This window comes from Oryzias latipes, chromosome 22 (assembly GCF_002234675.1).
Source record: "Oryzias latipes chromosome 22, ASM223467v1".
NCBI classification, from domain to species: domain Eukaryota; kingdom Metazoa; phylum Chordata; class Actinopteri; order Beloniformes; family Adrianichthyidae; genus Oryzias; species Oryzias latipes.
Genome location: NC_019880.2, coordinates 11,436,801 through 11,463,247, shown reverse-complemented (window position 1 = coordinate 11,463,247; position 26,447 = coordinate 11,436,801). Strand labels below are relative to the sequence as shown.

Sequence of the window (26,447 nt, the reverse complement as noted above, 5' to 3'; positions counted from 1 at the left end):
GGAAAAGTTTTTCAAGAGATCCACTTACTCTCCTGGACTTGTTTTATAAAATGCAGTGGCAGCAAAGAGAGAAGGAAACCGTCTTCAGATAAGTACAACACATGGAAGATTTTTCTTTTTGGTTTTTACTTTGGTGTAAATAAAGTAAAAGTTCTTCATTAATGCCATTAACTCCGGAGAACACAGGTGATCAAATGTGGCTGCTGTTTTTATAAACGGTTTTATTTTGGTTGTGTTCTATGCTTTTACACGGTTAATTGCTGCTACCCAAAACGAACAGACAAAAATAAATTGTCCAATTACTTTAAAGGGCAGAAGAAAAATGTTCTTGGGTTTTCCAGGGTTACTGACACAAGCAGAAAGAGATTGCAATCTGATTGGAGTAAACACACAGCCTTGTTCTTTGTCAATGGCAGGTCTGAGGACTGTTGTACCTCCTTCTGCTCCACCTGCAGAGCTGACTTGAGGACGTCTCGTAACTGAGTTAGCTGCTTCCTCTCCTCATCCTGGACTTGCTTGATCTAAAAATTAAAAATAGAAAAAGGACAAAAAAGTGCAATTCTGCCAGAAAGAAAAAAAAAACCTTAAATGCTGGTTTTACCGATTGCAAATCAGTGGATAGTTTCTCCATAGAAGGTTTCAGGTTGTCCACAGCTTTTAATCCATCCTGAAAAAAACTGGATTAAAAAAAAGAAAAGAAAAACACTTAGGTGGCTTTCAAAAACCTGAATAAACCTCTTAAACTACCATTTAATCTGTGCGTCTTACTTGCACTGAGCGTAGAAGTACTTAATGAGGTTCTGCAGCAAGTCCACCCCCTTCTTGATTTTGATCTCGTTAACTTTGAGGAGATACTGTAAACAGATTGGAGTGGAGTGTTCAGGTCAGGTTCAGTCAGAGGCAGAACGTTTCATATCTGCTCTCTCACATGCTTCATTTATCCTCTCTTCAAGGCAAAAAAATACTTCCCTTTCAAAGTAAAACATTAAACGTGTAAAAAAAAACACATTCAATGAAAATGTGAACAAGCAAATATGCAAAATTCTCCGTCTGAAGCTATGAATGTTGGGTTGTTTTGGAGTCTGACCTCACACATCTGCAGCTGGAAGAATCTTCTCTCTTTCTCCATCTCCTCTGCAATTTCTGCTCCACTGATTTCTGTCCGGATCATCCCGTGTTGTCTGGCGTGCTCCTTCTTCTCCTTCTCAATCTTGGTGCTAAAAAAAAGCATACAGTCTTCCTGTATTAACAAATGGACTATACCATTGCTCGACCTAGCACAGAAATGAATAAAAAAGTCAAAGTAAGCTGTTCCTGCTTTATAATATTTACCACATTAACCAAATATTTAGTTTTATTCTTTCTAAAGAGGCATCTGCTTTTTATTTCCTTAAAAGAATAAATAAAACTTAAAATAAAATTGAGGGAGCCACCACCAGAAGAACAACTCTTAAACTAAACAACAACATGGATGCTGTTTTCCAAATGAGCGCCTGCAGCTTTTATTTATCCAGTGATTGTTTAAGGACGCTAAAGAGGAGGCAGATGTGATGCACATGGTTGAAACATGTTTTCTTTTATCAAAAACACAAACTTCTACCATACAAATACACACATTTTCTTACGTCTTCTTGTGCATTTCCTGCACTTTGCTTTAAATCTTAAAACAAACTTTAAATCATAAACCAATAAATGGAAATAGTGTTTTTTTTTATAAAGTATGGGGTTTGTTGTTCTGTTTTAACAGAACTATAATCATCCAATTGATAAAAACCTGACAGAAACAGTAACATGACACATTAATGATCATTTTCACTGCTCGTTTGGGAATTAAAACAGTGCGATCCCATTAAAACCATTGGATTTTAAGCAGCTGAGGTTAAGTTTGCATCCAAATCAAGAAAAAAAAATGTCTTTAATACAATTATTTACATGTGTTTTAGTTTTACGCAGACACCTTTCACACAAACAAAAACACACCCGATGAAAAATTAGAAAAAGCACAATTTCATCAAAGAAAAGCTTTACATTCTGTGAGGAAGAAAAGGAAAACGTGTCAATATCTAAACAAGATAAAACTCCTAAAAAGGTCATTTCTACATCCTTTACAAAAATAAAATAGCTTTTCAGGTGGGACATTTTGACTGTTGTAAATAGAAAAACAGTAAATACATTTTTCTATGACTTCAATCTTCTGTAATATATTTCTGCAATTCACAAAGGGGAAAAAATAGACTTATTTTTTTTTAAAGTATATTTTATGTCATGTTGAGTGCATGTAAAGTTACATTAACACAAAAACTACAGAAATATTGTTTGTATTTGATGCAGATCCAGTGGAAAACCTCGTCATAAACCTGTCTGCTGGTTTAAGTCCACTTGCTAAACCGGGTTTCACAGACTCCACTACTCAAACATGAATCTTCATTCCTGACAGCGTTTCAACATCATCAGAGCTAACAAGGTCTAACGGAGGGACAAATCTCAGCCATGCTGCCCATCTGTGAGTCTGACACTGATGAGGCAGAGGATAGCTTTATTTAAAATGAGGTGAGCAGCCAAAAACTGCAGTAACTAATTATTTTAAATTTATTTTTAAACTTTAAATTTATATTCTTAAAGAAATCCATTGGTTGGATGAGCAGCGTTTCAATGCAGGGGTCAAGAAACAGGACATTTTGGAGTCAAAAAGTCGTAGTTTGGCTATAGTTGCACCGCTCAGACCTCAAAGTCTGCACTGCAGCTGTACAGTCCGGAGAAGAAAATGAGATCTTTAGACAAAACATGGACTCTCTGAATGCACAAAGGTAAAAAAGGACAGAGAAAGTGGAGAGTCAGCAAAAAAGAGGAAAGATGACCGTGAGGACGTGTTCACAGAAATCACTGGGGGAGATTTTAGAAGGTGGTGCTGCAAATAGAGAACAGCAGAAACAGCAAATTCTCTGTTCATTAGAAACAAGCTCCAATGTCAGAGAACATAAATAGAATTCCGAATGGTTACTTCAAGGGTTTTATGCAACAAAGTTGAAAGATTTGAGAAATAAAAACAAGAGGCTGTCATAGCTTACACTTTTGTTTCGTAGTCCTTCCAGGATTTGTCAAAAGGCTTTTTCAGGTCCTGCAAAACAAAGACAAAAATATTCAGAGTTACACCTAAAAAAAGTCAAAAATAAAAAATAACTAACACTATTATTTCTGCTATATTCAACGGGCTGAAAAACTATTTGAGATGTTTAACGTGGATGAATAAAAGTGCACTTAAATACAGCAACTAGAAGTTTTCAGGTTTTGATGGTCGGGATCTATTGCTTAAAAACTTTTTTTTAATTCTAAATATCGAGTGCTACTTTTATCTGTGGGATGAGTCGCTTCACACATGCAGAATAGTCATACATGAAGCAAAAATGGAAGTTTTTCAGGAAATGGAAGGTTCAGGGAAACCGTTTCCCTGAATTCTAAATGAGTAATGACAGTGACCCTTCAACAGAGAGTATGACTGTCTACAGATGGATGACGGGTGACCCGGGATGTTTGAAAATGTTTTGTTTGAATGATTCGACTCCGGTTATTATAGATATATGAGATGTAAGAGTAGTGGGTCCAGATTTTGGACTTAAATGCAGCTTCTCAGATCAAATACTTGAATCAAAGTTTTGCCAAGAACAGAATAGTGTGTTCTGAGCATTCATTACTCACACTGTGGGACAATAAGGCCATGTCAAAATAATGTCACATGGGTTTGAATGTACGTTTCCCAACATTTTGGGTCTTTTTTTAGTCATTAAAACATTCTTGTTTGCAGCTTTCATAACACTATATCATTAAGTCAGGTAAGGTCCTAAGTGATCCACATGTTTTTATGTTAAAGTTGAGTCATAGTCTCACTACTACCATCTATTGAGCTATTTTAAAATCGTTCTGTGTTTTTTTTAATTATGATTATGCCATTTTTAGTCAAAACCATGAAACCTGTGTTGTTTTCTAGGACATAGTTTCTGCGGAGTGGCAGGAGTTCATTGTAAATTCATCTCGCAGTTGTGGGCAGGACTGTTGGCGCTGAGTGAACCCGCCTCTACTTCCCACCATCCGTCTGTTTACATGCTCTCCTGCTAACTTACAGCCCCTCACACCCCCAACCTAACATTTCCGGCGAAAGAAAATTGGTGAACTATATTGGAGCCACCCAGACGTACAGTTTTGAGCCAGACAGCAGCTCGGACGAGGAAAACAAAGACGTACATGGATCTATTTGTCTGCAAATGGATCCAACAGATTGGGGCAGAGCAGTGAGCTTGTGGCTAGCAGTTATAAATTCTACGTCAAAGCTATAAGCTTTTCACAACAGCCTTTTTTCGTCTACTCCTGATGAACAAGGGTTTGAATGAAGAAATACTTAGAAAACCAATTTTAAGCTTAAATTTCTTGATATATGTTCTCCGTCAGGAAAATAAAAGGCCACAAGGACATGTTAAAAACACCAAATGACACCATTTCTTTTTCAAGGTGGGTCTTTAAAATCTTTCTTGGAACATTTCGGTTGAACGAGCCATCCATTTGCAGGAATGTGGTTGACCCATCTGGAGGAAACAAATGTAGACTGAATCCTGCACCACCACTCAGACAGATGAAATCACAGACTAGTGGTAAAACATTTCAAGATAGAAGACTAAGTCCAGTTGCCATGACTCAACTTCCATAAGACAAAAAAAACACATATTACTAGGGGGTTTAAAAAGTCAACCTTTGGACCAAAAAGCTTTAAAAACATTTTTGTATTTGGAGTTCATTAAAATAAAAAGTTTTAGTTTGTCAACTTAGATTTGACTGAGAAATTTGACTATGAGAAGACTGATATAGGTGTTGAGCGCCACCTTGATGATTCTCCGTCTCATTTCAAAACCTAAGAGTGACCAAAGTCAAGGAGCATTTCCTCTTCACTCAGCAAGCTACAGATGCAAAGACCACCAGACGACGATTAACAACAAATAAAAAGTGACATTTGAAGAGAGAAGCTACGAAGAGGGAGCTGCAGGTCAGCTAAGATGATTAGTGGGAGAGAATGATGAGGGGCAAAGAGAGGACGAAACGGCAACAGTGGCTAAAAATAGCAGACAAAGGCATTGCCGGCAGGGAAGGTAGAACACAAAACATGAGGCGAAACACTTTCCCAAAGAGCAGCAAACTCTCGGCGCCCAGCTTCATTATCCAACTGACTCCAGGGACAAAAAGACTTAAAAACTTCAACGGGCAACTATAAAAGGTGCGACATGGTCGATGCTGTCCAGTGTGACTGCATTTTTGGAGGAGAGACTTCAAATAAAAACGAAATCTTGCACAAAATAATCAAAGTTTACCGTAGTTTTCCTGTCAACTTAATTTGGGTAAAAAAACTGAGCTACACGAGCAAAGGTAATGCCTTGAATTGAAGCAGTCACTCATTTCTTGATTATTTATCACCAGCTGTGCCGACCTGACATTAAAAAAAGCTTAAAAAGTAACTGATGGTGCACATCTACATGGAAGAAAATGTAAAATTAAATAAATAAAGGCAAATACCTTTTGCGGACCAATACATTTCTCAGACCCGCCAATCCTGGTTTGAATCTTTTGGATGTTTTTATTCTTTTCTGCTCTAAGAAGCTCATATATTTTTTTTACTTTGTTTTGTAAAGTTCTTTGGTTCCTTTACTGAGCCCGTGTCCTGACATTAAAAAATTTAAATACATCTCGTTCCCACAGATTAATATCTTGTTCAAACAAAATAATATTCCGTTCCCAAGAAATACTATACCGTTCCCTAGAAATAATTTATTTGTGCGAACGAAATAATTGTTCACGTCATAAGTCATTCATTAAACACGGATATGCTCTCCATCCGGCCGCAAAAACTGCTTTCAGCGGTAACTTCCGTGTCTCTGTGACCCACATACGTTCAAGAAAGGAAAAAGAAAAACAATAGTGATCGATTTATTATCGTCTCAATGAATAAAACAAAAATATAAGATTTAGGATGCCCAAGCTTGCCGTCTCCCCACACTGTAGCGATTCTCCGGACATAACACCTACCTCCGCCGCAGAGCTCTTTAGCTTGTCTTGCCGGCATTCGGGCACCTGGCTGGCTGGTGCGGTATGGGATATTGTAGTTTAGGGTCGAATAGAAATAATAATATTTAGGACTTGTCTTTTATTAACATAATCTTTAGCAGTCACTTTACATCTGAAGGCTAGTAGGCTACATGCTACCAAGCCCATCATTTACCTGTTATTCACGTCATAAGGCATTCATAAACACGGATGTGAGCAATATTTGGAATTTACAGCAGATACCTTCACATTTCCGTCTGTGTGTGTCTCATTACATTGCATTGAAGACACGGAGGATGTTTAGAGATCAAATTTATTTATTTTAAAAAGCACAAAAGCATCGGTTATCATGTTTTCATGTCTGGGTTCATTCAAATCCTGGTACGCTCTCCGCCATCCTGCTGCAAAAGTCGCTTTCTGCCGCTACTTCCGTGTCTCTGTGACCCACATTCGTTCAATAGGGGGAAAATAAAAACAAGAATGATCGATCTATTATTGTCTCAATGAGAATCAGAAAAATATCATAAGATCTAGGATGCCAAGCTGACTGGTTTGCCTACCGGACTTACTTAGCTTCTAGCTTCATAAACACGGATGTGAGCAATAGTTGAATTTACAGCAGATACCTTCACATTTCTGTCTGTGTGTGCCTTATTACATTGCATTGAAGATACGGAGGATGTTTAGAGTTCAGATTTATTTATTTTAAAAAGCTCTACAAAAGCATCATACTTGTTAGCAGTCACTTTACATCCGAAGGCTAGAAGGAAACATGCTACGTGTCCCATCGTGCATCACGTTTTCCCCATAATGCATCTCGACCAATCGCTGTGTCCATATGACTGTAGTGTAACAAGACAAATGATTGGCTTTGTCCGGTAGGCGAAGCAGCAACCAGTGTTTATGAATGACTTGTGACGTAAATAACTACTTCGTTCGCACGAATTAATTAATGCGTGGGAACGGAATATTATTTTGTGGGAACAAGATACTATTTCGTTAAAGGGAACTAAATAGTATTTCGTGGGAACGGAATATTATCTTGTGGGAACGGAATATTATTTCGTGCGAACAAGATATTAATTTGTGGGAACAAGATAATCTGTGGGAACGAGATATATTTTAGTTTTTTTAATGTCAGGACACGGGCTCCGTAGTTCCTTGACAGGCACTTTTAAATGAAATGGAATATTACTATATAGACCCTAATGGACACAAGCTTTTTTATCCTGGCAGCCACCCAACCAGACTGTATTTGTGGAGTCATCTTTCTAAAAAGAACTTGTCAGCACAAATGTGGTCCATAAAACTGCACCGTTGGACATCTAGAACCATGTTCTGTGGACAGACCTTGTTTTTGTCCACAATGAGAAGTTTTCATAATTCAGTAAGTATTATGAAAACTGAGTATTAAGTTGATCACTGCAAAAAAATGTATTCCCCGTTTTTCAAACCGTAAGGCACATTAGAATATATAGTCAGATAACTTGAAATAACTACAATTAATGTTTAGAGGGGCAGGCAATTGGTCAGATGAGTTGATGGGAAGTTCTATGGTGACCTATGTTTTTATTAATCTTCTCCCTTTTTTTTTGTAGTAGGCAGCCTTTGCAGAGACTTCGACATGACAGATAAGTAAACGCTTATTTTACAATAACTTTTAAAGTTGTTAAGTTACAACAAATTCAAAACAATACACGCAGTACATTTCATTCTGCCAGGCTCCTGACTACAGTCCCCATGTCGCTCCAACATCCCATCAAACAGTGCGGTTTTGTAGTTTATTAAATTCGCACTAAAACTTTTTGATAGATTTTCAGGTCAGTAAGCACAACCAAAGGTCAAGGGCAATGGATAACAAGGGTTGATTTCTGAGAAAATCCAAGGATATTAAGTGTTTTAAACGTTTTGGTCCAAAAGTACGGTTTTTGTGTGGTATAATTGGACACATTTACCAATTTAAACACAGTGGGGATGATTTGGGCATGCCCTCGTCCAGTCATTGTGTTGTCTACAAACTCTTTAGAGAGGAGAAAGCCCTTTAAGGTAAAAATTGGGGTACATACAATACTTACAGACAGCAAAAACACCTCTTCAACTCATGTAACATGGCAATACACAGCCAGGAAAACAGCAGTAATCTAGCATTTAAGCCAACAGGTGAATGTATGTAAATATAAATAAAATTAATTTAATATGATCGAAATGTATAAATTAATAAAGATGTTAGTGCCCTTGACCTAGGTTGCTTCCTTCCCTGGTCTTTAAGAGATTCTGCTCGTTTTTTGGCTCTTCCTGCCTGTTAAGATAATTCTATCAACTGAAACCTGCAATCAATACAGACATTATAAGTGCATATATTATCTTTTGAAATGTAGGGATATATTACCCTCTTTGTAGCTTTATATCTGTTGAATAGTAGGGCTGGGTATGTCTGCCAATACCCTAAAACTCAACACAAACTTTTCTTGGTAAAATTAAGAATGCTTGTATTTAAAGAAATAAAGTAGCTTTACGTTTTGCAACTATACCACAAATTAGCTTTAAAGGACAACCAACAAATGTATTTGACAAACCAGTTACATCTTTTTTCAATCAAACCTTGTTGATGGTTAAAAAAATTGTTTTATTAAAACAATTTTTTTAACCATCAACAAGGTTTGATGGTTAAACAGATTTCTTCATACTTATAGCCTCCAACTGCACTATTGCTACATCTGACTGGTTTTGTTTCTAAAATATCCATGCCAAAGGCTCATTTTCCTTTCTGGTAGACACATACCTGAACAGCACCAATTTTGGTCTTTCGCTGTTATTCTTAGTATTTAAACAAAGGCAGTCTTCTTGCAATAGAGAAGAACCTTCAAGGGACGCGCAGTTTGTTCCGTGTTCTGTCATCAAAGTCACCAATTTGTTTGAACCTCTTGTGTAATGGACATCTACGCTTTGCTGTTTATGTCTTTCTTCTCCTGAAAAGACTTTAATTGATCGCCACATTCTAGAAAGCATTTCAAATGTTCAGTCGTTTGTGATTGAAAAGGAGGTAAGTCAACTTACTCATTAACTTCTTGTTCCACAACTATTGTGCCAATTCTGTCTTTTTTTCCCCCTATTTACCAATGTGTTTCAGCTAATGAGAAAGGCCAAAGATTTAAGACCAGGTTCTATCTATAATCTCTGACCGTACTTTAGACTCTTTATGACCCGCTGAACCTCAATGAAGCAGAGCACAATTCAGCTTGTGCTCCCTTTTCAAATACATTAGTCCACATAGTTTCCTGCTCCCCTCTGAAAAATAAACAGTGCATTCCACGTCAGATATCCAGACAGTGCCTGAACAGAGATGAGTCAATATGACTCATTGTGGGCTAGAAAAACAGACTGGTCAAACACAGGGGATGCAAGCATGATATTACGATAGTGTCTACTCTGGAAGCTACAGTTACAAAAGGTTTGGATGGACTTTTTTTTCATCCACGAGGGAAGTTTAAATACTACCCTACCATGAAACTCTACATCCGAGTTTTTTTTTGTGTAGCACCAAGGTAAACCTTCACCAACATCAAAAAGCTGACTACTGGCTACAAATTAAACTAATTTACTTTTGGTATGAAAACACCACCCGTGGCTAAAGGATCAAAAGGCCTCATGAGGGGGGAGAAGCGGATCCAGGTTGCTAGGCGAAGGCACTATATTACAGAGGCATTTTGGCCGTCTCCATTAGGGTTAGTTTACTGCGGTCGATGCCAAATATTAACACGTACTGAACAAACAATGGCATCCATAAAGTCTTTCGGTCAGGAATTGATGTTTGTAAAACACTTGAAAATATTTGTTGACCGATTCATTTCTTTTATGCTTTAAAGTCATAAACACAATGTGGTGTTGTGCCCCTAATTTATAAAATGTGTTTAAGCACTTTCCCAAAGTCAATATGGAAAAGTAAACTATTTTTTATTACATTTATCTCAAACTTTACTTTTAAAATAGTAATTTTAGGACTTGTATTTTAGGGATTCCTTCTACACTGACATTCTTGCCTAACCCAGTGTGGATTACCTGAATCAGGTGTGTCCACCCCACTAGTAACTACAAGTGCGGGGATAGTTTGAAAAATGGCAGCCTTAGAGGCCCCATCTTTTGTGTATTTGTAAACATGAATCTTTGATTGCAAGACTTAATCTTTTGGTTTTTACCGCGGCGGTAAATGTGTGCTGAAGCCGATTTAGCTTCATGTGCTAGCAGTTAATGTTAAAGAAGTGATTGGGTTCTAATGATCTACAATTCTGATGATCTGACTTGCTAACTTGGGATTTGGGCTGAAACTATAAAGCACGTTTTTGACATTTATAGTCTTAGTCTCAAAAGTGTCGCGTCAAACCCAAATGAATGGGAGAAAATTTTCTGACATCCTATCCAAAAGATCCCAATAGAGTTTGCTTTGAAAAATAGTCTCCAATGGGAAGACCCAGGCTAAAAATATTTCTGCTTCAGCTAAAGAGTAACTACGTAATAAGTTTATAAGTTCCTCTGGAAATTTCTGAGAGTAAAATGTGACAGAAAAGATAACACTTTAAATAATTATGCACTTTTACATATATTGCAGAAGTGACAAAAGCAACATAAAAAGCAGATTTATTTAACAAGGCAGATACACTGAAATAAGTGGTGCAACAAATCCTTTTAACAACGATTTGATATTTGTGGTTGCCGATTCGATTCACTTACAATTTTGGTTCATTTTGAACGATCTGATTCAATTTAATTCACTGACCTAAAATTGATCCAGAGTGTGACTCAGAGATAAATACCTGGGTCCTGAACAGTGCAGGTGAAGTTTTCCAGATTTCTTGTATTTCTTGTAGTGTAAATATAAATATGTGTACAAACAAGTAAACAAGAATCAATGGCAAAGCCATTCACATTTTAGTTTCCTAAAGTTCATCCCACAACAAAATAATACAAAGGGAACATTATTAGAACACACTGTGCAGTCACATGTCTTTGCAAAATTCAAAGTGTTTCCACACATCATCTACAGAAAAAACTTGGGTTTTACAGTTTTATTGGACTAAATTGAGAAAAAATTTTTTTGGACCATTGGAATATTGTAAGCAAAAGCAATTTATGTATTTGCAAAAAAAAAAAAAAAGCATTCAAGAGTTTGAACATTTGATCCTGAAAGAAAATCCTCTGTCTGTTAACCCTAAAGGAATTCTGATGCTTTAACAGAATTATGAACAGTTCAAACACACAAGAAAAAATGTTATCCAATATTTATATGGTGATCACCTGTCAGCTAAACTTATAAATAACTATTGACTTCAAGCAACTTGGTATTTTACGCACCTGGCCATCAGTTTTTTAAGCTTCAATGGGGTTTTATTTGGAAATTGTGGTCTCTCAGTCTTATCATTGAAATTTGACTCTACAGACGTCAAATGTTCATCCATAACCATAGAAACCCGTTAATTAGATTTACTGTTACCAGTCTATACTTCCTATGACACATGAAGGGAGTGAAGGCTCACGATAACGGCAGCAGAAAAGGAAGATGAGAGTTCGAAGAGAGAGATAAGGGAAAGCCCGTGGGGCTTTGGAGCTGAGCAGGTTCTGAAAGGTCAGAAGGGATGTGGAGGATGGCGACAGCCAATCATTGTCATCCACAGTTTCTACAATCTCTAAAAATGAAACTTCAATTCCTCAGATAAGTCAGTCTACCAGCAGTGGCATTTGCATTTTAATGGTGTGTGAAGGACAACATATCCAGCAGCTCATTAAGTCAACGCCAGTTGGGTAATAAGAATCAGCTGAGGGCTAATGAGGAATAAGTGGGAAAGCATTACAGATGTGACTCTCTTCCACATGTCAGAGCAGAGCACGTGGCAGGTGGGAACAAGACCACAGCCGGTACAGCAGTCAAGGAGAGGGAAGGAAGAAGCTGTGGCGTTAGATGACAAAGGCAGGAAATAGCAGACGAGAAAAGCAGATAGCGGGTGATATTTAAAAAAAAAAAAAAAAAAAAAAAAGCATCAAATAGGGTAGCAGAATGGAAAAAAAGGACAGTGGAAAGGTGGAAACAAAAAGCAAAAAGTCATGGTAAAGATTCAGATAAACTTTGATTAACTTCTTTGTTGCAAGTTAATCATGTGGCAGTCACTAAAAAAACAATACAAAAAGCTTCAACTTCAACAGTTCCAAAACTATTTCTCGAAATGTCACCCTTAATATTAGCTTTGTTAGGATCCAACCAGCAACTTACAATAAGCAGAAATAAGCGTCTTTACAAAACCTTTAGGTATCCACAAATCTTAAGCCTTAGTCACATCTACCCATATGGGGTTTGACCCATGCAGGTTTCTGGGTTGTGGAGGGTCGTTGGGCAAATTACACACATTTATGACATATGGTGCCCTTATGCCACACACTAGTCATTAGTAAAGTGCGTGTACCGGCTCCTTAATGTTCGCGTGTGATTGCTGTACCAACGGGGCGTGCAACTTATAAGTGCCTGTAGGACGCCCACAAAAACTATGCTCTGGTTGTCTAATTTCTAATAGTCTGGCTGCAAGCTAGAAGCCTGCAATTGTCAATTGAACAGTACTAACGGGCTCCTTGCACAATTCGCAGGGATTCTGGGGGGCCCTTACTTACCCTTGAGTGGTTAAGTGGTCTCTATGATCTGTCTCTTACAGCATGCCAGTAGACAAAAATATGCATGAACATTTTCACTCTATGGGCTCAATGAGCAGTCAACGACCTTGATATTTCAAGGAAGGAGGGTCTAAGGACAGGGATTCCTAGTTTAGCTTAGTCTGTTTAGTTTAGTTTAGCAATTACCCATTACATTTTATGACTGATTTCGTATTCTTATACAATTACCAATATGAAACACATTGATACGACTATTGTTGTACTATTGGGCTATATCAATAAAATTGTACTGAATTGAATGACTACATGCCTCGTACAGGTTTGCCCATATCTAGCAGTTGTGACAAAGGTTTAACCTACTTAAAAAGTAACTTAAACATCTGTTTAAATGGAGATAAATCCACAGGAGGAAAAGTTACAGCTGCATGTTGGCCTTTCATTATCATGACATTCAAAATCTGCCTTTTTTCACTGAGACTATAGGAGTTGGAGGAGGTACTGATCAAACATTAAAGCTCAAAAACTGATGTTTCCCCCCCCCACTAATGAAACATTTTTTGTTCAGTGCAGCAACATAAGACCATGACGGTTGGAGGTCTCACCCCTTTGACTCCCTTCAGGTCTCCTTTCAGCAAGCTGTCCAGAGGAAACGTGATGATGTTGTTCATGTTTTGGAACTGGAACAGAAAAAAAAAAGAAGTCACATCAAAGGATTTAGTGCTTTAGAAAATTGTACTTCCATTTCTGCGGTGTTTTGTGTCCTCCAGAAAAAACAGATCAGAAGTCAGATTATTTGGGTTCATAAGAGAAATGGGAGTTCTAGTGAGTTGGAAAACTAAAACAATAAACGCAAAGCTCAGACTCACCAGAGCCTGTATCGATTTGATTCACGATTTTTTCGATTCTTTTGATTCCTGCGATTCGACTGAATTTTGAATTTACACAGACATGTTTATATAGAAATACATTAATACCGGTAATCTATATATGTTTTGAAGATATTCATATTAATCTGATACAGTTCACATACTGGAAATATATTGATGATAAATCAATGAGATTGTTAACACCATACAAAGTTACATGGCTTCTCAAAATGGAGAAGCTCCAACAAAATGTCCAGATCATAATGTTCTGCTTCTCCTGGAGGCCGTTTCAGTTTGGCCACTCGGTGAAGCTTGCGCTAGCATTACACTTTGTTCGAAAAGATTTGAGCAAAAAAGACAACAAATAATTACTTTAAAAACATTTTTCCTTAAGAGTTTGGAAAATTTATGCTTGTGAGTATATAAAGCTGTGCATTTAGTCAACATTGTATGTTTAGGTCGACCAACCGTTAGCATTAGCCGCCCTATGGGAAATTCCATTATACGTTAGCATCAAGCCAGCAGGCTTTGGCCTTACTGCTGTTATGAGTCAGGTCACTGGAAAAGGAAAGGCATAAAGATCGACCTCTACTTTTATGGATCGATTATTGGTTTGTTAAGCTTGGATCGACTCAGATTGTTTAATCGATTTTATCAACCCAACCCTAATTACTTATTCCTTTTTAAAATAAACAAGAATTGAGATTTTTTTTTTAAATTCCCCATTTAGTTTACAAATCAGCCAGAATCTGAAGCTCATATTTCTTAGATAAGGTGACAAGTCCAAAACAAATAAAAATAAAATAAAAAATAATCACATTTTCCTTATATATGTGCAATATAATAAAATATTCATGGAGTGACAGATTTCAATAATTCAGATTTTAATGAACAAAAACAAACAAACAAAACAATCCGATAGGCTACTGAAATATTGGGCACCGCTTTAGGAGAACTGGAGACGCTTCTTTGGGGCTTTTAACTCCAGCTGGACTCGGTATGTGCTTAGACTTGTGTGTCTTCAGGAATACACAGGGTGACTCAGGGGGATAGATGATTAGTGAGAGCGTGGAAATCCCTCTTTGTCCGGGGGGAATTCAGTTTGCCCCGTTGGAACCCCCCCCCCCCTGCAAACTCACAAGGTTTTTGAACAGCGCAGTGAGCTCCTTGGTGAAGACGGAGAACTTGAGGAAGGCCGAGCCCAGGTCGGGATCGTCTCTGCAGACGCAGTTCTCTCCAAACTTCTCCAGGGCCTGGGTGTACTGCTCCTCGTTTTCTACGTGGGCTGAAAAAAAAAAAAAACACACGTGCACAACAGATTGTGAATGCAGCAATACTCTTCGCTCCAGAATCTTCCTCCCCGTTTCCTCTATTTTCCCCACAATGAATCAGAAGGCTTTAACTCTCTAAATTACGCGTCTGCAGACCTTTGAGAGGGTCCTCATCAAACTAACACAAATGACTGCCCAACTTGCAAATAATGTGTTCCTGCCATCTATATTTTCCTCGTTTTACACCCCCAGTCTGAAAAAACTCAGACACAACAAACTAAACAATGACTCATATTCTTTGAATGTACTTAAATGGTGTCTTTAACATGTTCATTTGGCATTTTTCTGCTAATGGAGGACATTTATAAAGAAATTGAAGCTCAATATTGTATTGCTGAGTATTTCTTTACGGAAATCCTTCTGAATCAAGAGCAGATTTAAAAATTGTGTTTGTAAAAGCTTGTAACTGTGATGTAGAGGCTAAATCAACAGCAAATCTAATGAACTACTGCTGCTCTGCAGATAAATTATGTTTTTTGTTATTTTAGCTAAAAATGGCATCATCATAGTTTTAAAAAAAACTGGGAACGCTTTTACAATAGAACAAAAGAAGATCAGAGTTGGACGCTAAACATTTATTTGATTTATTTTTCTTCTTTTTTTGTTGTCAATATATAAATCCCCTAACCTTCATTGTATTCCAAATGAGTCTAAAACTACCACCAGCTCAGAACTGGCTGTTTGCAGTTCATTGGCTTTAAACACACAACAGGCATAAGATAACAGCCAATGCCAGAGGGGCAGCGGTGGAGCACCATGGGACTGCTGCCATGACAACACTGATTTTGGAGGGGCAGGATGGCTCTCAAAAAGGAAAAGGACTTCAGGAAAAATGTAAACGTAAAAATGATTATTAAAACTTAAAATCAAAGAAGTAACGTAAAACTGACATTTGAAGCCCTAACATGACTCAGCTTTTCAGATGGCAAACAGGGATGAAAGGCAGCTGCTGTGCAGAAATCTGGAGAGGAAGCTCAATAAGCTCATGTCTCAGCCACAGAGATATCCATCGTGTTATTAAAGGGCACAAGCCGAAAGCCTTTGAATCACAATCTGCAAGCACTCTTAAATGAGACAGATCTCATTTAAGCCACAAAAAACACTTGATTCAAAAAGTGAACGGGGGGGGGGGGGTGTCCTGACAGTAAAACCATTGGGGAGAACTCATCCTCAAAAGGAACCAAGACCCTACACCTGGCCATACATGATTTTCATCGGATAAATCACTTGACTGATTGCTTTAATGTGAATGTTTAAAAGGAATCCCAGTTAAAAGAGCCGCGCACATATGTGATAAACTTCAGAGACTGGCTTAAAGCCAACCAGGCGGTGGTCTGTTCTTGATCTAGAAGTGGCACACCAGAGCTCTACAGTTCAAGAGCTGACACAGCACAAACCCCCCCACAAGACTGCCAGAGTACACGTGTAATTGTTGTAACTTGATCCAACACATCACACGTGGGAGCTGCAGTACAGGCCCCAGTGAAGCTCAGACGGATCTGTGCGCAGTGCTGAGTAAGCGTGGCAGGAAGTTAAAGGACTGAGCTGGCATGTTCTGGGTTTATAGAGACAAACCGAACTTCATGTTGAATCACATTCTGCAACGGTCTCTTAATGGCTCCCTTTAAAAAAAAAAGAAATCTTATGAATGAGGCAAAACTTGAACTACAAAGCTTTTCTCAGCTACAAAATTAAAGTTCCAAACAGTATTATATGGAAAGGGAGCTTCACGACTGTTTTTAGACTGAACACATTTGGTTCTCTGAAAGTGAACCAGAGTTTGTTTCCCCCGATAAGCCGGAGAAAATTTTCAGTGTGAATACACCCAAGCGAACCCTGGTCCGGGACCAGGAACTGCTCTCGGGCCCATCTTTTGAGGTAGTCTTAGTTATTTTCCAATTGGACTGAGCTTCTGTCCGCCCTGACATTCCTCGGTCAGAATATACCGGTAATGCGTTCCAGGAGGGGAACAACTGAACCAAAACAGCCACCATTTTCCTCATGTGACGTAAACAAAGTAGGAAAGAAGCAAAAGATGAGGCACGGACAAATGCAAAGCAACGATTGTTGTGTTAGAAAAAAGGGTCCCAACTGTTCACTTGTCAGAACATTCATTTCTAACGTCGCTGAAAATACTTTCTTGCTTGCTTTTCTGTGTCTCATTATGCGGCATGCGTCCAGTGCTGCAGTGACGTCATCCTGAAAGCTACCTTGCAGTTCCTTACAAACTCTCTAAAATAATGCCATAACACCACAGCGACGAGACACAGCAACTTATTGAAATGTGATCTTAGGAATTAAGACTCATCCAAACCATTTTTAACTTAATACAAATTGCTTCTCGCTGTTTTCCCCAACAACCTATATGTCCTAAAAACTTTTCAGTGTACCTTCTTAGCCGTCTTCTTGCCTGTACCTGCCCTGCAGCATGTCTCCACTGGACCAAAAAAACAAATCAAAAGTGTTGAGCCTGTCGTTGGTAAAGACATTCAAAATTTGTGAGCGAAATATAAAGCTTGAATGAACTAAAAGTGCAGGACTTCCATAATTCCGGTCACTAGTTGCTTAGCCCCGCCCTCATATGTCCTGACCAATGACCTATGTTGAAGCATGGTCTGTATCACGCCGCCAGGATTCTGACTATGTTAGCCGTAATGTTCCAACGATAAACAAAGGATGCGGCTTCGTTTATCACTGTACATGAGAACCCCTCCCATTCCAAACAGGAAGTAGTAGGGCGGCTGTAGTGCAGCGGTAGGGCAGTCGACCTCTGATAGGAATATATATATATATATATATATATAGATATATTGCAAATTCAATTCACACCATTCCCACCCATGTGTCAAAGTGTGCTTAGGCAAGACACCAAGCCCCACATAGCCTCTGGAGGTTAAAGGTTGGTGCCAGTGTTTGGCAGTGGAGCCGGCATCAGTGTGTGGATGGGATTGTGGCTGTACGCGCTTTGAAGAAGTGTGTTGGCCCTTTGAGGAAGGTAGAAAAGCACTACACATTGAAATACTGACTCGGACCAATTACTGATCACTGACATCGTCTGGCTCCAACATGGTGGCTTTTGTACCCCAAAAAAATGGTGACTGAACTGACTTCATTTTAGTTTGAGCCAGAAGTAAGCCATTCTCTATGGATGACATGACACTCATTCTGTCCAGTTCTCAAGGGACGGCCCTACTGTCCTCACTAAGCTACAAGACTGTACTGACTGCTTACAGTATGGAGAGAAATTAGACTCAGTCGGATTTGTGCGTGCGTAATTCTTGATTTGTGCGTAAATTAGGATTTGTGTATGCATATTCTTGCTTTGTGCGTACGTAAATTAGGATTTGTGCATAAATTTGGATTTGTGCGTGATTTGTTACTCACATAATACGTTTTGTAGAAGTTAAAAAAATATAAAATGAAAAAAATACAAAATGCAATTTACGTATGCACAAATTAAGATTACAACAGCTTGAAACTACTTACACACAAACATCTTTAAAAAACACGCACAAATCCCTTGTTACGCACACACAAAGCCAAAGTTACGCACGGATCTACCGTGAGACTGTTTTCACGTCTCACAAATTCGTCCGTAAGTGCTGCGTTTAAATACCAGTGGAATGCTCGGTCATTAGAATTTTCCTATCAGCCTTCCCTTCTAAACGTATTTCCTTCAGTGGGTGTAGCAGGCCTTTAAAAAACTTTGAAAGGAAAATAAAAATTATTATCTGAGAATATGACGTTCACTTTTAAACGCTAATATATATATTGAAAGTATATTATTCTCAGAGACACAGAATTGATATAAAATGCGTAACAGGAACGACCAGTAGGAGGCACTGTTTTTTTCTTCCGGAAAATCAAAGGCAGTCAGACAGAGAGTCACGGGAAGAATGGCGGCCCATCTCGGTGGTCAGCGCCCCGAAGTAAGTAGCCTCTATGTTCAACACTAACATCTACTGTCTTCATGTATTGATTGAGTCATTGTCTGGATGCGTTTGGAAGGGAAGGCTGATAGGAAAATTCTAATGACCGAGCATTCCACTGGTATTTAAACGCAGCACTTACGGACGAATTTGTGAGACGTGAAAACAGTCTCACGGTAGATCCGTGCGTAACTTTGGTTTCGTGTGTGCGTAACAAGGGATTTGTGCGTGTTTTTTAAAGATGTGTGTGTGTAAGTAGTTTCAAGCTGTTGTAATCTTAATTTGTGCATACGTAAATTGCATTTTGTATTTTTTTCATTTTATATTTTTTTAACTTCTACAAAACGTATTATGTGAGTAACAAATCACGCACAAATCCAAATTTATGCACAAATCCTAATTTACGTACGCACAAAGCAAGAATATGCATACACAAATCCTAATTTACGCACAAATCAAGAATTACGCACGCACAAATCCGACTGAGTCTAATTTCTCTCCATATTACAGAAACTCAATGTTAGGACAGAAAAAGACATCGTCTGCTTATGCCAACTGTATCTTATCTCTTGACATTCATGCCAATGAAAACAGGACAAAAAAAACTTCTGCTGCAGATTTGTTTTTCAGCTTCTTCCCACATTTTTCTGACACACACATTGCAAACATGGTTTAATCATCAGACAGCAGGCTGGCCTCGGCTTCCGTCTCACACGCCTCTGGAGTGGTCTGCTGACGCTCACCAACACAATGTTTGACCTCAGATTAGTCTTCTGTTTCTCCAAAAAACCTTGCAATAAGAAAAAAACCAAAAACAACACGGGACTCGATGTCCACTTAACAATATGACCGCTGTAAGAGAAAACAGTAGAAAAGCAAAGAAAAGATAAAGAAATCCATCATGAGCCAAAAAAAATCTCCACTAAACAAACAATAAAAGTGGCTGAAGGATTACGCCTGGTGTTCTTTTTTCCAACATCTCAAATAATAAACCAACAACAGTGGGATGAAATGACTGAGAGACAACAGGATTGACGCTCTGGCTCAACATTTAAGGCAACATCCATAATATTTTGATTGACAGCTTAAATCACGACACAAATATCTACTAAATGGTCAACCGGTTGAACTAGTCAATATGAGAGTCAAAGCCAAAGTTGGGTTTTAGACTAATTTCTTCTCTTTGGTAGATTTCACGTCAACAAGTGTTGACCTGCTCAGTGAGAAGCTTTACTTTGTCTAAAAGCTTCCAGAAAAACTCATCTTTGCGCACATAATAAAATGTATTTATTTATAAGACCCAGAAGTTACACATTACACCGATTTTAAAATCGCTGCATTGGCTCCCTGTGCGTTTTAGGATTGATTTTAAAATTCTTTTAATGGTTTATAAGTGTTTTTATGGTCTTGGGCCTTCTTATTTGAATGATATTCTTTTAAAATATGAGCCCTCGCGGACCCTGAGGTCCTCCGGTGCTGGCCTCTTAGTTGTTCCTAAAGTGAGGACCAAAACTTATGGTGAGGCTTCGTTCTGCCATTACGGTCCTCGCCTGTGGAACGGCCTGCCAGAGGGCCTCAGGGCCGCAGAGACTGTAGAGGTTTTTAAGAAGAGGCTCAAGACCCACCTTTATAATTTAGCTTTCAGTTGATTTTAACTGCTAAATTATTCTATTAGTTTTAATATAGGCTATATTCTATACTATACTTCATTTCATTTTATGCATCTTATTCTCAGTTTTTTATTTTATTTTTTTTATTTATTTATTTTTTAATAAATCTTATAATTTTAGTATCTTATTGTGATTTTAGCCCCAGTGTTTCTTGTGGGAGTCTTTTCTGCCAGGGTTGCCGGCTTGCCCGGTGGCTGTTGTTGCAGTTCTTGCCCTTGCTGGGGCGGCTGGGGTTTAATTTTGCAGCCTCACGGCTGTGAAGTGGACCCTGGTGTTGTCCCGGTCTGGGTTGGCGCTGTGGCCATGCTCCCGTGGGCGGGCTGGCTCCTGGTATGAAGAGATTCCCAAATGCCGTTTCCTCACAGCAGAGCCAAGCCTTGTTTGTTTATTTGTTTGTTTGCTTGCTTTTTTATTTATTTATTCATTTATTTATTTATTCATTTATTTATTTATTTTAACTTGTATTGGTAGTCAACATTCATTGTCGTGGGTCATGTGCTTTAATGGAGAGGAGTGGGAAGGGTGTAGGGTGGGTTGGGTTTTTACTGTAATGTTGTGTGTTTTTTGTTTTTAATGTTAAAGCGCTTCGAGCTGCACGAAATGCATGATAAGCGCTATTTTATAAATAAAGTTTGATTGATTGATTGATTATCTTCGAAATGTTGAATTTGACAAAATAAGCTTTGAGATTTCTTTATTTCCAACAAATTCTATTTATAGAGAAGAAGATAAAACCATGACTACAACTCCTTTCGCTATGATTGAGTCTTCAAGTTCACGGAAAACATTAAGTTAATTGTAAGTGTAAAAGTATACACTAGACTATGACAAAATTTGGTAAAAAAGTTTTAAGGTAAAATTGAAAAACTTACTGGTAATTGACAATAAGTTACTACCATCAGTAACCAAATCATAAATTTTAACTTTTAATACTTTTACTGTTCATAATTTAACAATTTTCTTGGTATGAATTTATTTCATTTTTATGGAATTTAAAAATATTTGCATAATTGCTGCATCATATTGCATCTGAGCTAATCCAAACATCTAAAAAATACAAATGCTCAAGATTTTATTTTTCATGTTTGTGTTTTCTCACTAATGCTTTTATGCTACACTCAGTTTTTTTTTTTTTTGTGTGTGTGTGTGTTTTTTACCCCCAAATCTCTTTTCGAGGTCAGTTTAGAGCTTCTGGGGAGTTTTCCGTCGTGGTTACTTGGCAACCAGCTGAGACCTCATCAAATTCAGGCTCTGTCAGATGCTCACCTACAGATACCACTGCTGATCAAGCATTCGCCCGCTCTGCTTGATCAGCTCTGCCTCTTTCCAGGTTGGATGCTGCTAGTTTATTCATGAAAAGTCCTGACAGATGTCTGCAGACGCCTCATCCGCCTTCTCTGCAGCTCTGCTAGTCACCTCTTTCACACTCCACATCGTGTTTTCCTTACACTTGGAGGAAGGCTGCTGCTTACTCAGCTTCACCTTTCTAGGATAACTGTCATTAAACGTACCCTCTGCTGCTCTGTCTCCACTTCATTAATATTCCTCACGTCAAAGCTAAAAATAGCCTCGTAGATTGGCAGACTCGATCAAACCAAGTGTGTCCTCCGACACTCCCTGTTGTCTCGCTTTATTTACACTTTTTCAAACTGCATCTTTAGTGAGGAAAAACATAAATAATCAAGGAGATGCTTTAGTCATTTGTTTTTTCTTAATAAAAATTAAGGATACCTTACATCTCCTGCTCATTCATGTAAAGGCAACACGTCAGCTCATATTTGCTTTTTTAAGTCGGAAATGCGCAAATGCAAATTAAAGGCAGTGTTTAAACTGCTTTAAAAAAAAAAAAAGTCAACTTAAATTGGCCTTGTTAAGTCACATTCATGTAGTTCCTCACAGAACAGAAGAAAAAACAATCCTGCCCTTTCTCTGAATTTGGCTAAGCTGTGTGCAGTCACATGACAAATTCTGTGTCTCATGTTGACTCTCCAGAGGCCGGCTTCCGCAGACACTGAGGGATCAAGTATCCCGAATGGAAGCAAACCTCCTCTTTTTCGTTTTTTTGTGCTCTTCCAAGAAAAAAAAACATATAAAAACAACTGTTTTATGTGCAGTTTAAGGTTAAAGTAAAGTTTGGTAAAACAGTTATTTCTATCCAGAAATCTTTTTTGATTTCATTAAACTGTAAACCCAGAATGGATCAATTGATCCTCTTTATTTAGAGAGAAGACGTCTGTTTTGTTGTTTATTTCAAATAACTTTGGAAGTGACTCAGTGATTGTTCTGTGTGACGCAGTTTGGTTTTTGACTATTCTTTTACTTTACTGACCGCAAATACTGTCAAGATTCATCATTTCTGCAGATATATTTCACAACAAAAAAGGATTTTGGAGCTTAAAAAGTTCATAAAATTTCTAGTTTGAGTTTTTGCAACTTTATAAACATTTTACTGTGGTTAGGTTAAAAGTAAATGCATTTGATTGATATATAACCAATAATGCAATGTTAAATAATTTTCCCTTTACAATAATTTCTTGCATTTTTTTTAAACTAATAATCCTTTTAGTTAGATTCTACAGCAAGTATCCATCATTATAATAATAAAATCTCCAACATTGTTTAGTTTTATTAATAATCATGTAAAAGCATTTTTTTCTTAACCGTACGTTTTTTGAAGGGGGTTAAAATAAAAAAATAAATAAAAAAATGTCATCAATCATGTTGAATTATGAACTTTTAAATCAAAATAAACTTGACTTAGTATTCTTGGAGCAAAAATCAGTCAACGCACAGGTAGATGACATTCAAATATAAGCAAATATTCAACTGTAAACTGATGTGGAGAAGAGGAGCCTCCACGCTTCAGGTCCCGCTAACAAATGCATCGTTGGCCCCTCCCCAGCTGTTCCTGCTGGATGTTCCAGCTGTCCCTCCAGCCTGAACAGAGCCCGCACTGTTGTGAAGAGGACCCAGAGGTCTTTTTCTTGTTTCCCAGCAGGGTTTCTACCAGGCAGGCGTAACAAAAGACGGTTGAAGAACCCAACCAGCAACAGGAACCAGGACACACAGACACGACTCGCGCTCTAAATCTAAAGGGAGGAAATCAAGTACCATCTGTACTGTTAAAAAGGGGTTTCTAAAAATAAAATGTGGAAGGTGGACGATTCCAACTTTAGTCCAAGTAATGAGTTTAAAAAAAAAAAGCTGAAAATGGGACTTACCCAGACCGGACGCATGGATGGCCTTGACCGACTTCTTCATCTTGTAGAGAACACTGCGGTCCACATCCAGAGCCTGTGCAGACACACAAACACACCAGACAATGAGAAGTAAATCCTGACGACGGGGTTTTTTGAACTGCATGGTCCAAATACATTTGACCATAATTACATGTGGAGATCGTGCAGGAAAGAGTGTTTGGATAACAACTTTCTGTTTAGGAGATGTTCAAGAATTTGTGTGACAGTCATCTAGCTTTAGATGCTCAATCTTAAAAATATGAGTTTTGATTATTTTTTTTTTAATCAAATTAACTTTACTTTATGCTTGAATGCATCGTCAGGAACTGTTAGCAGCACTTTGAGCCTCTTTGCAAGATAGCTCCAATACTTATATGCATAGCACCTTTCAAGATATATATTAAAAACTGTTCACAATTTTGATGCACCAGTAATGTTAGGCTGGGGTGTGAGGGGCTATAAGATGGTGGGAGAGGGTGTAAACAGAGAGCTTTCAGCAAAAGAGAAGGGAAAGGGGGACGGGCTTGCTCTGCGTCAACATCCTCACCCACAACTCCTTTTCTAATAAACTCCTGCCACTCTGCAGAAACTATTTCCAAAAATATGGCATCATCATTTAAAGACCACTAGGAACGCTTTTACAATAAATCAAAAGATGATCCGAGTCTGTAAAGCAATATTTTTCTTCTTCATGAGGTAATAAAAAGGGTTAAATAATAAGGAATGATAAAAATGTTCAAAGAGAGAACATCCTTCCATTTTTTTTATGAGGTAGGGAGCAGGATGTTTTAAAGCAAAGCCCGGTCTCATACCGATTAAAAGAACAGAACTGAATCCTGAGAGCACAGCTGTGTCAGTCCAGGACAGTTTTTTGTGGGTCTCTATGTCATCACCAATAAATGCATTATTCATGCAAAAGCCAGAAATAGACCAGTGCTCCCTCATTAATAACTGTGTGTGTGTGTGTGTGTGTGTGTGTGTGTTTGTTAGAGTGTATTTATCAGGACAGCAGCTTGTAGGACAAAAGCTCTGAAAAGTCAATTAAAATGAGTGATGGCTTCTCGTGGTGCATTCAGGTACAATCAGGCGACTTTCTCGTCAAAGAAACCAGAATATGAACCAGCCTGAAAGTTTACATTAAACAAGGCATCACTGTACGGGTGATGAGCTTTGGGGGTCTTTTGGTATGAAGGAAATTAGTTTTCAGTCTTTTCATTAAGTACATCTGCCCCCCCCCCCCCCCCCCATCTGATTGACATGTATTGAACCCCCTGGACTGTGAAAACAAAACAAAAAAAACAAACCACACAATGGCACCCATTCAGCAGGACACAAAGCTTCACACGCAGTAGAGCTAAATGTGGGGAATAAATCATCGTTTTTCACTTTAAAGTCAGGAGCTCTCTAGTTTTGCAGCAAGGTCAGCGCTGACACAGCATAAAAACACCCAAAAGACAGTCACTGGCTGGAAAAGCTAAATCAGACAAGAACAGAGGGCTCTGAGAAAGGACAAAACACTGACAATGTGCTCTTTCACCCCCTTGCTAGCAGTGGCTCAGAATTGGTAACTCATTATGTTAAGGGAAGCTTCCACAAGCCCTCAGAGTGTGACATGTCTGCCTTACAGAGCTGCTCACAGTAATGATCAGTCAAAAAACAAGAAAGCAAATATGTTGTTTCCATCACAGAAGACATAGAGAAATCATCAAAATAAACAGAATCAAAAGGTCTCATTTAAAACATGAAGTTTCGTGTATAGAGTCAAAGAGCATTAAACTGTAATGTCACCTTATAGGCAGGACATCTTATAGGCAGGAAACCCAACAATGAACAATTTTATAAGAATTAAGTCAATTTATGCAGATAAATATTCAGAAATGTTTTGAGACAATAAAAAAATTTGCTCTTCAAACTTTCCTTTTGGTCTATTCTTTACAAAAAAATGTTCTCTCTTGATCAAATTGTTTTTGTGTGAACATTTCAACTCCTACTGTAAGATCAGGTAACGTTGCATTGTTGTAATACAGTAATAGTAGATAAAATGAACCAAAAATGGCATAATGGATAGACCATTATTGAAGTTTGTCAGTACTAGGGCTGCACGATATGAACAAAACACACAATTTGCGATATTAGTAATTAGGCCTGCACAATATACCGCAAATTTATCGTTATCCCGACATCAAGCTGTGCAATATGCATACCGCAAAAGACGGCGAAAATCGCAATAAATGTTTACCTTGACCCTTGTGCTATCCTAGGCACTTTAACATTGGGAATGGGGTCATCTAGACCCACTAGACAGTGCTCTGAACCTTTTTTCTTTAATGATTTGTGATCTTCACTGGTGTCCATGGATTACATGAAATCTTTCCACCTTTATCCACCTTTGTCATGGTAGGGAGAACACGTCAATGTAAGGGTGGGGTCATCTAAGATAGCACAAGGGCTAAATGTGCTAAAAACAAACTCATGGCAGCTTGAAATATTGAACAAATGAAAAAAATCCCTTTATGCATTTAACCAATCAGAAGGACCCGTTTACGCTGTTGATCAATCAAATGAGCCCTTTTATGTTTGATGTTTGCCTCCTATGTCGACAAGGGTCATTTGGAGTATAATTTTTATACTGTTGCATTGAAATGGAAATGATGTTTTTGGTTGGTTTGATATT

At 38.1% G+C, this 26,447-nt stretch overlaps 1 protein-coding gene across 4 annotated transcripts in view; it reads right to left on the bottom strand.

The window, feature by feature from the left end:
* asap2 (ArfGAP with SH3 domain, ankyrin repeat and PH domain 2) overlaps positions 1-26,447 on the bottom strand; it is a 63,328-nt gene that overhangs the window by 17,605 nt on the left and 19,276 nt on the right. For 3 of the 4 annotated variants that reach the window (XM_023951826.1, XM_023951829.1, XM_023951828.1), the window contains exons 2-10: positions 23,756-23,828; positions 14,744-14,889; positions 13,341-13,415; positions 3,069-3,118; positions 1,088-1,217; positions 769-854; positions 602-677; positions 435-521; positions 29-37 (exon numbers count right to left, since the gene is read on the bottom strand). In XM_023951826.1, the coding sequence (XP_023807594.1) occupies positions 29-37; positions 435-521; positions 602-677; positions 769-854; positions 1,088-1,217; positions 3,069-3,118; positions 13,341-13,415; positions 14,744-14,889; positions 23,756-23,828 (732 nt within the window). The remainder of the gene's footprint in view (positions 1-28; positions 38-434; positions 522-601; positions 678-768; positions 855-1,087; positions 1,218-3,068; positions 3,119-13,340; positions 13,416-14,743; positions 14,890-23,755; positions 23,829-26,447) is intronic. The other variant, XM_023951827.1, reaches the window with a different exon arrangement.